The sequence below is a fragment of the Poeciliopsis prolifica genome, unplaced genomic scaffold (genome assembly GCF_027474105.1).
Source record: "Poeciliopsis prolifica strain line A6 unplaced genomic scaffold, Auburn_PproV2 SCAFFOLD022, whole genome shotgun sequence".
Classification (NCBI taxonomy): domain Eukaryota; kingdom Metazoa; phylum Chordata; class Actinopteri; order Cyprinodontiformes; family Poeciliidae; genus Poeciliopsis; species Poeciliopsis prolifica.
Window position 1 is genome coordinate 201437 of NW_026562397.1, and position 14885 is coordinate 216321.

Sequence of the window (14885 nt, forward strand, 5' to 3'; positions counted from 1 at the left end):
TTCAGGGCAATACCTTTTTGGTAGAAACAGCTTTTCACTCTGTTCATTCTTGTCTATATTGCCCTGAAGTCACTGCCTCAGAGTAATAGTTGGAAGAGATGGTGACCAAGGTGTGAAGGTCCCTCACCATTCATAGTCCTGGCGGGTGCAGGAACAGTTGGAGATGGTAACAGGCCTGTCAAAGTCTTCCCCATTGAAGCACGTGGCATGAGGCGCTCTTCTCTTGAAGGTCACCTCCCTGCCCAGCAGACACTCGTTACCATGCTCGTCTGATGGAGACCAGTGCTTGTAATCGGCCTCAGAACACGGAACACCTGGACAACAGAGGAGTACTTTGACTCCTGACTTCACATCATTAATGCTATCCGCATATAGAAATTTTGAAGCAAATAGAGCAAGATGGAAATAAAATCTTTCTTCAGCTTTGTTCCCTTGTTTTAAAAAAAATCTTTTGCTCTCATCCACAGAGTTATTATCACACCTTTTGATTTTTTAAAGTAAGAAATAAAAAAGGAAGACAGGCATTCATATTCAAGTTTTACATTTCATCAGCTTAAACTTAAGACCTCTTCAGACATATATAAATTGGTATTTCCAAAAGTATTCGCTCACCTGCCCTGACTAACATATGAATTTAAGTGACATCCCATCCATCAAGTTCAATATGACACTGGTACACCCTTTGCAGCTATAACACCTTCTGGGAAGCTGTCCACAAGGTTTAGGAATATTTATGGGGATTTTTGACCATTCTTCCAGAAGCACATTTGTTAGGTCACATCCTGATGTTGGACAAAACCTGGCTCAGTCTCCACTCTAATTCATCCCGAAGACATTTTTTCAGGTTGATGTCAGGACTTGTGCAGGCCAGTCAAGTTCATTCACACCAGACTCTGCCATTCATGTCTTTATGAACCTTCCTTTGAGCACTAGTCATGTTGGAAGACTGTGTGTTCCTACACATCTCCAAATTAGAGCCATGTACCCCTCTTTCCCATGTACCCCCTCTTTGTATGGATGTCTTCTCATGAGCGATATGCATCGTAGCTTAGTGCTTCTTAGTATGTCTCTCTAAAGCATCTGAATCTTATAGCACAGAAACCAAGTAGCACCTTATGGGTTGGCGACAGAAATGACAAAAGCAACTGGAAGTAAATTTTCACTTACCCATGAAAGATGCAAAGAAACCAGCCAGACAGAGCATATTAGCAGCGAATTAGCTGAATAATCTGAAGAAACCACTGACTGTAGACTGCTGCTGTATGACTGTCATCACATGCTCAATATTAAGCAGCAGTCAATATTCCACAGTAACATGCCCTGGATGATATCATCAGTGGTTAGCAGTTCTGCTAATTCCCCTATTTTTGCTGCTCCTTTTTAACTCTTTTCCAGAGAAAAGAGTTAAAAAGAGTTTTTAACTCTTTTCTCTGGAAAAGATGCTTTGAATGTCCGCCTCCTCTCTCTGCTCCGTTGAGATGCTGCCTTGTTTCCATGGTTATGCATTGTTACAACTCTTTGAAACTAAAAAAGTAAGATAAAAAATTCTGTGCTGAGGGAATAATTATCCAGAAATTTAACTCCTCCCCCAAAAATATGAACAAAAGTCAATAAAATGAATGAATCACATTTAACAGAGATACTCCAACATGCTGCCAGCATGAGTGGAAAAGTTATGGACATGTAGACAATTCAGAAGAAAGAAAAACAGTAAATTCCTCATGTAAAAAATCCTTATGCAGCTCATACTCCTGCTATATGGATGTTTTACAACTGCAACAAAACTGAAAACTGTGGCCAGATTTGATGTGAAAACTTAGGCCAGTGGTGCTCAAGCTCAGTCCTCGATAGCTACCATCCTGCAACTTTTAGCTTCATCTGTACTTCATCTGTACTTCAAAAGACCGGGGTCAGATGGCTGAATCCCTCACCAGCAGTCTTCAAATAAGACAAAATTGGTGTCAAACATTTGTGCTTGTTTGTGCAGCAAAATTTTTTGTTTGTGCCACTATCATTTTCAAGATATAAAGAAATGTTTTTAGAGGTCATCAAAGGTCAACCAGACCCCCCACCTTCTTCGAATCAGACGAAATAGGTGTCAATCAACTCAGCCGTGTTTGTGCTGGTTTGTGCAGCAAGAATTTTCATTTGTGCTGCTTTTTCTTTGAATATATTCATTATAGTTTAAACTTTTTGCTAGTTTTGCTTTGAACATATTACTGAAACCTTAAAGCAGAGAAGCTTCACTTATTCAGTCATAACCAACTCATGATCACAATTGTTTCCAAATGGCTTTTATTTATGTTGATTATCTGCCTTAACAATTCATAGCACAGAAAGGCTGACAGAAAGCATATGTTCTGTTCTTATTTTTTTGTATTTCAAAAGTACAGTTTGTCTAATAGCAAATGAGATGCTAAGATACAGGTCACCGAGATTGTTTTGGGAGGTGATGTACCAACCTATTCATTTTAGATGAGACGTAATTTGAATTGAATTTCGTCCATGTTAAAATTAAATTATTTCTGTTCATTTGTTAGCAACTTATATGGCAATTTAAATGAAATTGAGAGTTTCAGCATGAACAGCTGTTCATTGACCTTTGATTACCTCTTGACACTTTTCTTTTAATATCTTTAAAATGATAGCTGCACAAACGAACAATTTTGCTGCAAAAACCAGCACAAACGCAGCCGAGTTGATTGACACCTATTTTATCTGATTCGAAGAAGGTGGGGGGGCTGGTTGACCTTTGATGACCTCTAAAAACATTTCTTTATATCTTTCAAATGATAGCAGCACAAATGAAAATTTTTGCTGCACAAACCAGGACAAACGCAGCACAAACATTTGACACCATTTTTGTCTGTTTTGAAGAAGGTGGGCTTGACCTGCCTTCACTCAGGTCAAGGCAACCAGTCATTCATTTGATTCAGGTGTTTTGGACCAGGGACGCATCTGAAAGTTGCAGGATGGTACCTCTCATGGACTGGACTTGAATACCACTGCCTTAAGCTGTCACAGTTTTCATCTGAGACTCAGAAAATCCATGTTTCCAGAACATGTTTTCCTTCTCACTCTCCAACCTACCCAGGACATTGGAGGTGTTGACCTGCAGGATGAGCCAGCTGTGCTTCTGCTCAGCATACGAGCCAAAGATGGTGAAGATGGTGCTTTTCTCCCCTGGTTCTGTCAGCAGCTGGTACACATATACCTCCTTGTCTGAGAACTTAAATTCAATCCACGTCTCACCTTCGTTGGTGCTGAACCTGCAAGCACATTACATCTGAATAGATTCTCTCCACTGTGAGAGGGTAGAAGATGTCAAAATGAAATGTTAAATAAAAGAATCAATTATTTATAGACAAACTGAATTGTAGCTAGCTAGCAAACTAGTAAGGGTATGTTAGCAGTGAGTTATTGATAGTTTGGAATGGTTCACAAATGAAACCTTCCAAGCTTTCCAAGTCGCTATTTGCATTGTTTCCCACTTCTCAGTCTAACTTACTTCAGATGTTTGGTGGGGCCTCCCTGTATGATGGCCATCAGGATACCACCATGGTCCCCCCAAGTGTAAAAGTGAGGGCCTGCCAGAGCCTGAAAGGAATGAAAAGTGACCTATGTATAAATATACACATTATATGCACAGCTCATTGTGCTGGGCAGCACAATGACCCCAGATTGTATGGGATAGAAGAAGAGTGTGGTTGGCATTTACTCTAAATTTCAGGAGTTCGTGCTGGTAATAATTTTTGCTTTGCAGAGTCCAAGAATCTTGAACAAAGTGAATACAACCCCAGATTTGGGCTGAAACAATTAATCGAATTGTGATGAATTGATTATTAACCCTCATGCGGTCTTAATGCAACAGAAAGGTACGTAAGAAGAAAGACATACTTCTTTAGAACAAATCTACAAAATATAAAATTGCATCTTCCTGTGTCTTACATCTGAACATGTAGTGACTGGCAGCAGTCACTACATGACTGCTGCCAGTCACTACATGTTGGCATTTTGGATCATTTCAGCATATTTGGCATATTTATTGCCAGATATGCTACCTGTGTCTCAGCTGTGTTGTTCCTGATATTATTATTCCTCATATTATTTTGTACTGACCTCTTTCCACCGGGCTCCAGCACTGCTTGATATGTACACATTGGGCTTGTTGGCTAGATTCCTGCCAATAGATCCTGCAGCCAGACAACAAAAAAGGTTTCACACAGTGACAAACCCACACAGAGTCATAGGCACAGTCTCTGGGAATTTCCCCCCAAACATTTCGGGTTCTTCATTACTTCTGGTTTCAATTTGGCAGATGGGAAATCATATGTTGTACTTTTAGCAGATTGAAAAAGAAAAATGATTAATCAATGAAGCAATAATTAACAGAAGACAAAAAGTAATAAAAGTAGGGATCCACAATAAATCAGTACTGATCAGAATCAGAATATATTAATCCTCTCTTAACATATCAGCATCGGTTTGATGAATAAAACTGAACCAATATTTAAACCAAATATTTATTTTCATCTTGTGCAGGAGTGAGGAGGGGATGTGTGGGTGGGGCTGGGGATTTGGGGGGCTAAGTCATGTGACAGCGGTAGTGAGCAAAGGACTGTGGGGAGTTTCACTGGAACAGAGAAACAGTGGTGAAGTCAGTGTAGTTTGGAAGTTTTTTCAAGGTGTCAAAAGAATGAATTATATAATATACTTCAATGACAATTACCGATATATAAATAGGTGAATTTCAGTTATCTGCCATAACAGCAATATTTATATCGGTAATTGAAATTTGCCCATGTTTCCACATTAGTTCATCCCCAGTGCTTTTTCCTGGACCTATTACACCTGGACCTATTACACCTGAGATATTACCTATTACAATCTCAGATATTGAATGGATGAACTAAAAAAAGGTTAGTTAAGGTATTCAGTTTGATTTCCAATTTACCCCAAACTGCTCTTGGTCTTAATGGCCACTAATGCCAGTCGATGAATATTCCACTGTCCTGTCCAACACGACATAAGTCCTGTTGAAATATTTTTTCTAGAAGGTGCTAAATGGGGGGAATGTATTCCTAATTTGTCATTTTGCTCAGCTGAATGGTTGCCAGGGGAGATTAAAGGATTTCTTATGTTTCTGATGAGGGATTAACATGATGTAAAGCTAAAACAAAGTCAATTTTACATATTACTGCCCCTTTAATTATTACGTTTCTTCATATGAAAATGTGGGCCAACTTCTGCTGTGGTGTTCCTGTAAGTCTCCATTTATTGGCTGACTTATTGGCACCGACTTTCATAACTTTGGGGGATTGGTGATCGACAGATACCTTCATTTGAAGACAATCTTATCCCGTGATCCCATCTAGTTCAGCAGAGGTTTAAAAATTAGCCACTGTCCTGCTCTGTGTAGTGAGAGAGGGATGACATACAAACCTGCCCCTCAGGTCAGAATGTATTTTATAAAGTGAAAGATTTCCTAAGTACATAGAAAAGGTGTTTTATGTATCTGAACCCCCAGCAAAGGTAGTCTTGGAAACTCTGGAGAGATCCACAGATCAAGTGTGCTCTGTAAATCTGGCTTTTATGGATGAGGCTATATAAATCATAGTTGAAAAAAAAAAAAACGGATTATCAAACTTGATGTTTGCAAAAAGCCATGTAGGAGACAGAAAACATGTGGAAGAAGCAGCCTGGGTGATTGGGAGTGTAGCAGGATTTTCTAATGTCTGTAATGCTCTGGCACTCCCACCTGTGGCCATGATAAGACCTGGAGCCGACTCTTTGGATAGAATGGACATCCTCCTCAACTGGATGTTAAACAGCTGGCTCCAGCGCTGGGCCAAGTGGAGAGAGCAACCTTTACTGAGCTGAGGGAGGAGAAACTGAGGGAAGTCAGACAGAATGAGGAAACAGGAGGACTCTATGCAGAAAGTAGGTGTTTTTCTATATTCTTTTCGGAGGAGAATATAGAACAACAACTGCAATACTGCAAGACAGACTAATGCAGTATTTTCAGATTTTACTGCTTGCTTTTTTAGCTTTTAAGGCAGGGGCCTGTGTTCTGCAACTTTTAGATGTCTCCTTGGTCCAACACACCTGAATCCAACAGCTGAATCACTTCCTAAATGCAGTCAAGTTCTCCAGAGTTCTGCTAATGAACTCATTATTTGACTCCTGTGTTGAAGTAGAGATACATCTGAAAGTTGCAGGTGACCAGCCCTCGAGGACCAAGAGTGTCCACCCCTGTTTTAAGGGAACACATAGAAAATCCAGTATTTTTTAATGAATATTTTTGCATACTTTGAGTGCTTATGAGTTAAATAAATGTAAATATATTTTCTCTCTGTGCTCTATAAATATCTTTATATTCTTTTTGGGTTATATTTTTCAGTCGGTTCATTTTTCTCGATTTGCTAAAATGTTTTTTGTTTTTTTCTAAGACGTCACCAAATTTGCTATTGAACTGCTAGACAAGGTTATTACTTCTGGGTAATCATTTTTGTCAATTTGCCACGTGTTTCTTTGCACCAATTTTGTAGTAAAACTTCAGCTGTCCCAAATTTGGAAGTAATGATGTCAAAATGTTCTTTTGGTACGTGTATTAACACACACAGGTCCTTACGTTGCCTCCAGCCTCTTTGAGGTGTCTGGATAAATTACTTTTATTTATCCAGACAATGTATGTAGCTAAGCGGAAAAAGTCAGTCTGCACTGAGTACTCAAGGATGAGTGCTTCAGCAACCTCTGTCAGTATCAAAGTGGATTTTTCCAGACTTTGTGTGATTGAGGGTCAGTTCCTTTTCCTTTCTAACACCAGGTACACTGCAGTCGTAAGCTGCTAAAAACACTAAAATGACAGCAAAGCTTATTTTAGACATACATTTTTTGTGTTGATAATAATGTTGTGGCCATTGATTCATGTAACAAGGTGCCCTTTTGCTGCTTAATTTTACAGTGAGGATGAAAAGTTGAGGCAGAGTCAGGTGGAAACACCAGTGGTTTATTCTTCTCACAGCATCAAGAACAATTTCACAGGTGAAACTGAGCCTTAAATAGTCCCAGTTGTGATGGACCAAACCAACTTTAATTCACAGGGCAATCTCAATTCACCAATCTCTACTTAAATAAATTACCTTTAACTAAATACAAACATTTCCACTTAATTTTAATAAATGTTTTATGTTTTATCATTACACCATAATGAAACACCACAAACCCATAAATAATCCGCCCTCCCCCACTTCCACCACCACTTTTCAATATCCTCTCCTAGAGTCTATAAATGGTGTCTGGACTCCCAGGAAGTATTTGTCCAAATACCCTGGAGAGGACACAGAAAAGATAGGTGAGTCACTTCATATTAGCACTCCACACTTACCCACCAGTAGCTACTTGCTCTGAGTAAGAATCATCCTCCCTTCACAGGCAACCACCTCACTTCTCAATGACTTTAACGAGGACGTGTTATGTATTTTTAGGAACATGTAATTTTATAGCAGTCTTGTAACCATATTTAGTTATGAAAATTCTGTATATGACCTAAAACATTTTAGTTTTTAATGTAATACCTTGAAATTGGGTTTTTCTGCTCTTTCTGAAACTCCACCTTCAAGTAGTCTTCACAACAAGGCTCCTCTATTAACGTTTTTACCGGCATTGCTCTGAAAAGTAGGTCTTATAAGGACCACAGCAGATGTGCAGTTCTACCAGGTGTTTGCTAATTGCTTCTGGCTCGTCTGCCTGTGTTGTTTCTCAAACAACACAGGTATGTTATTGATGAGCGAACATTGTGACATGATATAAAAATTTAAGTCAATTGTACATAATACTGCCACTTAAAATAATTAGGAAACTGTTCTTAATAATAATAATGTGGAGTTTTTTTTTTTTTTCAAGGGACAAAAAACAAGCTCCAGGTGCTTCCCATACCTGGCAGTCCACTGTTCCTCCCAGGCTGTCGGCAGCAGGTGCCTGCAGCAGCTCCCACGTCCCCCCCTTGTCAAATGTGATGACCGAGCGCATGTTGTCCTCACTGACCGAGCCGTTGATGAGCGTGGCAATGAAAACGCCCCGGAGTCCCTCCACCCGATGCAGGTCTGCAAACGGTTCGTTGGCAAAGTACCTGAAAGTCAGCCGAGCAACAGGAAGCTAGCTTAAAGAAATGGTCAATCAGAGGCATTGTTAAATTAACATGCATAAATTCAGCTGACAAATATCTGAAATGGCCTGCTCCAACAACACAGTACATATAGCACTGATTTGGTTAGCAGAGGAAAGGCTGTCAGAGACATTAAATGAATCATCAGGAAGGATCACACCTGAACCAACGCTGGCTATTCCTCTCAATGAAGTTAAGAGAAGACAGCAAATCATCAATAAATGTGAGCAGGCTGAGACTTCACATCAAATAACAGTTTTAGTGTTTCTATTGGATAAGGAAGCACATGCTCTCCGTGTTTGGACGGCCTTTGTTTTGTCACCGTTACCAAGCATCTGCTTGCAGAGTTGGAGGCTGTCCTCAGAGTCCCACAGGTTACTATAGTAACGACATTACTACTGGTACAATACGGTTGCTGTTGGATAGCACAGCAAGGTCACAATGGGTTCTGTTTAATGTTACTATATAAAATACTAGCAATGTATGTGTTTCACTGTTATCCAATGACACAAATGATTTCATCAAGTTTTACCCACTTTGTTGTAAATGACAACCTTTGACCAACAGCTGCACAAATGGAATGACTTTTTTTTTTCAGGCTTTTTTCTGCAACTGTAGCCACATAAGTTTAATGTTTTATGTCATGAGAAATATGGCACGTAACATGAAAATAGGTTTTCTGGAAAATTTAATTTGAGCTTTCCAGTACCAAATTGAGAAACACTACCCCACAAAGTATTCATACCCCTTAGGGAATCAGGAAATAGAACTTGATTCTGAAATAGAAGAAAAAAATTGGGCAACACTTTTTTTGATGGGTTGTGAATAAGACTGTCATGACTCTGTCATAACCATGACATAACACCTGTCATGAATATTAGTAAGTTTTTATGAATATTTATGACTGTTGTCATAAAGTGTCATTAGGTAAATCATGACACTTTAAATACAAAGTTGAGATTATTCAAAATGTCTTTGTTATGACAACTAGACATTAACCAAGAAATCATGGACATAAATTTGTTCTAAAAGTCAAATGTAATGACCGAGCACATGTTGTTCTCACTGACCGAGCTGTTGATGAGCATGGCGATGAAAACGCTGATTAAAATTTAGTTTTAATAACATAAAGCTACATAATTTTTAAAGTTTAACTATTTTCACATATCTGACTGAATGCAAAGACTGAGTTGGGAGGGCATGGCCAGCAGCAGGTCTTTGCATAATCCTGACATTGTGCTAAAATAGCGGATTCCTAAATGAACTCAAAACAGGAAGAGCTGACCTGATGAAATCTCAAAATCTGAGAATAATTTTCTGTATTAAGAGTAATGAATATGTTTTGTATAGGCCACTGACCTATTCCAGGTTGAATCTATCCAGGCATAATCTTGGATTTAAAATGCTAAAAACAGTTATCATCAAGCAATCCTATTTACAGACTACTTTAAGTTGAAAGTGTATTATCAATGTGAAATTCTGAAAATGTTTAATCAAATCAGACAAATTTTACTTAATAAACAATTTGAGTCACCTGTCAATAAAGGTGACTAAATCTGAGAGTGTGTGTGCATGCGTGCGTGGGCGAGTGTGTTTGTGTGTTTGCAGTACCGAATAAGTGTGTTGCTGCCTGAGCCCCCAGGACTGTAGTAGAGCACATTCTCAAGTGACAGAGAGAAGGACAGCCCCTGTGTGTCTGAGATGTACAGGTGTGTGGCATTGTTTGTGTGGTTCACACAAACAAACACCTGGTCCTCCGATGCATCCGCAATGTAGTACTCCTGTTAGATTGGCGAGGGAAGCAGCAGATCACTTAGAGTTTATAGAGTCACGTCTCACACACATGCATGGCCTAAAGCACAGTGAACATCACTGACTAGCACACCAACACAGTGATGTTTAAACTGAACTTGATCTATACCTGCAACAATTGTCCCACAGTTGCATCTCTGTCTGATTTTTTAGAAATAGGAACGACCCTGTTTATTTTAAAACTCACTGTGATTGGATGCCGGGTCATGAACTGGGCAGCTTTCATCGGCTGGCGGTTGTAGGAGACCCAGAGCTGAACAGATGATGGGTTATGACTGCCCAGCAATCTCTGGGAAGGTCAAAGAGAAAGGAGATGGAAACGTTCATTGAACTTCTCCTCCATATAGGGTCCTATATCAGGAACTTTCAACTAAATCACCCAACACAAATTCAAAACTCTTCCTTACAATAAAAAAAAGAGAGTACAACATCTAAAACCAAGTCATCTACTGATATTTTAGAAACTGCATTTTGTCTATAAAAATCTGATATATGGTGGTGTTATGGCAAAAGAAACGTAAATTTTTGTAAGTACCATGACTTATTTATTAAGTCATGGTACTTAGTAAATAAGTACCATTTACTAATCTGCTGGATTTTGGCTTCCATTTTCAAACCACCAAGTATGCTCCAATATGAAAATTTTGGGCTGGAATTTCGTTCCACAACCAGAAAAAGGAGCCTTATTTAATGACGGTACAGACATATCCTCATGCATGACATAGTAAATTTCAAGTTGGCAATGAATTATGTTTTATTCCATTCTTTATTGGCAACAACATCTATATTGTTATGTGGCTGCCATCCTTAACAAACACATTACAAATGAGAATGTTTTTCAAGAGAAGTGTTTGTATTTCTGGCATTACCATTGCCGTGTCATGCAGTGAGAGGAAGAAAGTTACCTTAACAATATATGACACAGGAATAAATCATTCTTATCATCACTTTTAGCGTTATCACAACAGTGCCATGAAATATTGGAATAAATCTTTAAGTTCATATCACCCATTCCCAGTATTGGCAGATGTCTTGTCAGTTTGGTATCGATCTGATAATTAAAAATGTGCAAATGATAATAGCACATTTTGGGAATGTGACAGGGATAGCGATGCAGCAAAGGTTTATGGGAATATTAACTGAAGCAGAGAGGCATTGTCAGTGGCGTAATAGGTATATATAAAATATATATATATATATATATATATATATATATATATATATATATATATATATATATATATATATATATATATATATATATACACATTTATGTTTTTTTCTCAGAAAGCAACATATCAGGTTCTGCTCTAAAATAATTTAAGAGCAGCTGAGAAAACTGACATATACATGCTTATTCCACTGAAAGCCATTTCACAGACTTTCAGCAGAAACGTGAAAGAAAATACCTTATTACAGGACTCTACATTTTTTGTGGCTAAAATACATGAGATACACATGACAGTGTTTCAGATAATATGGAAATACCAAAGTTGTCCAAGCTAAAGCCATGTAGAAGTGAATCTCCTGTCTACAGTAAGCATGACAAAAACAATCAGTATCTCTCACAGCTCCTGAAACACAGCTGACAGTAGTATTTGGTAAGATTAAAACATTGGATGTTCTCCACATATTATTTTCTCAAGATCACCAGATGCTTGTGTATGTTTGTTATACTGGATTCCATCTAAAAAGGCATGTATCTGAAGGACAACTTATCTCAAGAAAATCACGGGGAAAAACAATATGCGGAAAATGTCCACTCTCGGTCCACTCTCGGTTTTTATATTTCTCAATTTTAGCACTTGGAATTTTTTTTCTAGCAGTTTTTCTGACAGTCTTTGATGTAAAAGACCTTTTTAAATGACTTCTCAGATTGCCTGACGGTTAATGGAAACATGATGGAGGCCTGTCAGAGTTTTGTGGATGGGACACTAGGCTCCTCCCACTTACCCGTGTGGTTGTAGCAAACATGTACTTGTCTCTCAGCTGGAAGCTGTCCACCTGCTCCAGGATCACTTTCCGGTTCTCTTCGCTCTGGAAGAAATCGGTGCTGCTTAGTACAGTGGAAACACCTTGTGGCTCGTGTCTCTGGACCAGTACCATGGTGGAGGGGTCGTAGGGCTCCACACCCCTGAGACGGGGAGGAGAACACGGAGGATTGAGAGAGACAAGGGACAGAACAGGGGGAGGAAGGAGATAAGAAAATAATTCAAATCAGCTTTTCTGTTCTCCAAACTAAACTTTTCTGAAATGTTTTTTTCTTTTGAAAGCCTGAAATTTTTATTGATTTATTTATTTCTGTTGAGCAAAGGTTTGAATATTTCTCATTTCCTTTCCCCTTCATAATAACTGAGGGGGATCTTACCAGTGTTATGATTACGATGGAAATCTCAGCAACATATATACACAAAATTAAATCTGACAGACTGGACTGCACATAAAAAACATTATTATGTCGCATTTAGAATAGAATAGAATTTATTGTTTGCACAGATACTTCATAGAGAGATTTTCAGTCGACGTCATGTTGCCTCATCATCTACTCTGAAGTGCATGTTGGATTCAGAACGCAGCCAAGAGTACATGATTCTAACTATCCATCCATCCATCCATCCATTTTCTAATCACCCTTCTCCCTAACGGGGTCGGGAGTTGCTGGTGCCTATCTCCAGCTGCATTCCGGGCAAGAGGCGGGGTACACCCCGGACAGGTCGCCAGTCTGTCGCAGGGCATTATTCTAACTATTTAAACTATTTATATTCAGGCTAATAAAACAATTTACAACTCACCAGAAACGCAGGTCACCTCTTTTCACCCCTCGCCACCCTCACAAGCAGCTCTGCGGTGTCCACAGTAGTCAGAGGTTTGATTTATAGCACATCGTCTTTGCATTTTTAATTTCTGAAGGCTCAGTTTTAACACCAGCCTTGATGGATGCAACTACATCCACATTTTCCCTCTAATTGTGACCACAGTACGCAGAAATTACTGTATTTTATTTGCCCTATTACGTTGCTCTTATTGCTCAACATGTATGTTTTGTCTTATGTAGAGGGACTTGGCATATCTCATTGAGAGCTGATAACTTTACTATAAACAAATTGCTTTAATATTGCTAGTAACCAATGTCTGAGACGATTGGGCCATGTTTTTCATTTATAGACTCATCTGCATTTAATACTTAAGGGCCATTAAAACGCATCTCATTCAATAATGTCAATTTGGTAGAATAACTTATTTTATCACTGTGATAAACAGTTGTAGTATGCTGACAAGTCAAGTTGCATGTGTATCTGCAACTTGATTTGTTGTATATAAAAGCCAAGTTGCAACAAATAATCCAAAATAATAATCCCTCTTAGAACAAGCACTTTGGAATTCTTGAGTGTTTCTCCAATTCAAGAACAACAAAAGTTTAAAAGTAGAGTAGACATAGCTTAAATTTCACTATAGAAATAGTCATTAATATTGCACTTTAAAACTATCTATTTGCAGTTGAAGTACTGAACACATTTTAGGTAGTAGCAATATTTATTGATTCAGTCCAAATGTATTTCATTCCAAAAGGTAAATTAAATGTCATAATTTATAACTTCAGAGTTATAGATGGTGATGCCTGACCTGGAAGAATTTCCTCCAGCAGTTAAGTCTTACAACCAATCTGAAGAGACCTCTGACCCACACAACTGTCCCATATTTACTGGAAGCTGTTTTTGTTGTTGTTGTTGTTTTTTTCTTTTTTACCTCAGTGGCCAACTTTCTGTTTCCATCTAGCTAAGAGAGTGAGTCGAGTAATGCTGTTGTTTAATGCATGTAAACTGAGCAAAATGATGACTAATACCAATATATCACGTTACGTTCATTAACAAGGACAAGCTACTAGTATTGTTATCTACAGTAAGTGCAAAAGTGGGTAGTACTGGTTACATTTACTTGAGTATCATTTTTTTTCAGGGGGATGGTACTTATAAGAGCAGTTTTACTGCACTGTACTTTTTTTTTTACTAAAGGAATATTATTATTGCTACTCTTGAGTAGATTGATTTTACATTTTAAAAACTAGACTTCAGAAATAGGAAACAACAGATTCTTAGATTTCTGCAACATATGAGCTAATGTTTATGCAAATTTGGGTATAATTACTGAACTTTTTATACATGTCACTGTTTACATGCTTATTGTTTATTTTGTACTAATAAACGATTATTTTATTTGAAATGTTACATAAAGGTTTGTTTATGTATTTATATTCAAGTAAAAGCTAGTTTAATCCTAAAACCTAGCCCCCCTTCTAAAATAAACCAATATGCTCACTGCTACATTCCTCCAGAATCAAGTTTGTTCCACAGCAACATGTCCTGAATGACATGTTATTGTCATTCAGGGTTAGGGTTAGGGTTAAAATTGTTGTTAGCAGCTTATAACAGCTGCTGCTGTTGTTAGCAGCTCAGCTAAGCCACCTCATTTGCTTTTGCTGCCCCTCTATAAACCTCTCTATTACAAAGTCAGAGATATGATTGTTGTCCAATTTAAATAATGGATGAGATACTTTCATTGTCCTCATTCTCTCTGCATCCATGAAACCTTTTCACCACCTTTGAATTTTGGGGTTCAGGTATAATGTGAGCTTTTGAGATACTCATCAGTTACTCCTAGTCAGGCCTATCACAATAATAAATTTTGATAGACAACAAACTGTCCCAAAATTATTTCCATTAAAACAAAAATATTGTTTTAAGGCCATTTTCAAGTAAAATATAGATAATGGCATAATAGTGTAAGTTCACTCTCTAAAAGACTAATAAACATAAATTTAGATAAGAAGACTAACCACAGTAACTGGAAGATACTTTAAATAAAATTACCCTTCAAAACATGTTAATCATCGGAATTATTGAGCTCA

The 14885-nt window shown here is 38.1% G+C and overlaps 1 protein-coding gene across 4 annotated transcripts in view; it reads right to left on the reverse strand.

Moving 5' to 3' along the window:
* Nucleotides 1–14885, reverse strand: part of sorl1 (sortilin-related receptor, L(DLR class) A repeats containing) — a 114193-nt gene that overhangs the window by 66786 nt on the left and 32522 nt on the right. For 2 of the 4 annotated variants that reach the window (XM_055045327.1, XM_055045325.1), the window contains exons 6-14: nucleotides 11933–12113; nucleotides 10167–10268; nucleotides 9779–9948; nucleotides 7939–8131; nucleotides 5759–5876; nucleotides 4120–4193; nucleotides 3509–3597; nucleotides 3091–3269; nucleotides 128–314 (exon numbers count right to left, since the gene is read on the reverse strand). In XM_055045327.1, the coding sequence (XP_054901302.1) occupies nucleotides 128–314; nucleotides 3091–3269; nucleotides 3509–3597; nucleotides 4120–4193; nucleotides 5759–5876; nucleotides 7939–8131; nucleotides 9779–9948; nucleotides 10167–10268; nucleotides 11933–12113 (1293 nt within the window). Of the gene's footprint in view, nucleotides 1–127; nucleotides 315–3090; nucleotides 3270–3508; nucleotides 3598–4119; nucleotides 4194–5758; nucleotides 5892–7938; nucleotides 8132–9778; nucleotides 9949–10166; nucleotides 10269–11932; nucleotides 12114–14885 lie in introns of all 4 variants that reach the window. The other 2 variants (XM_055045326.1, XM_055045324.1) reach the window with 2 other exon arrangements.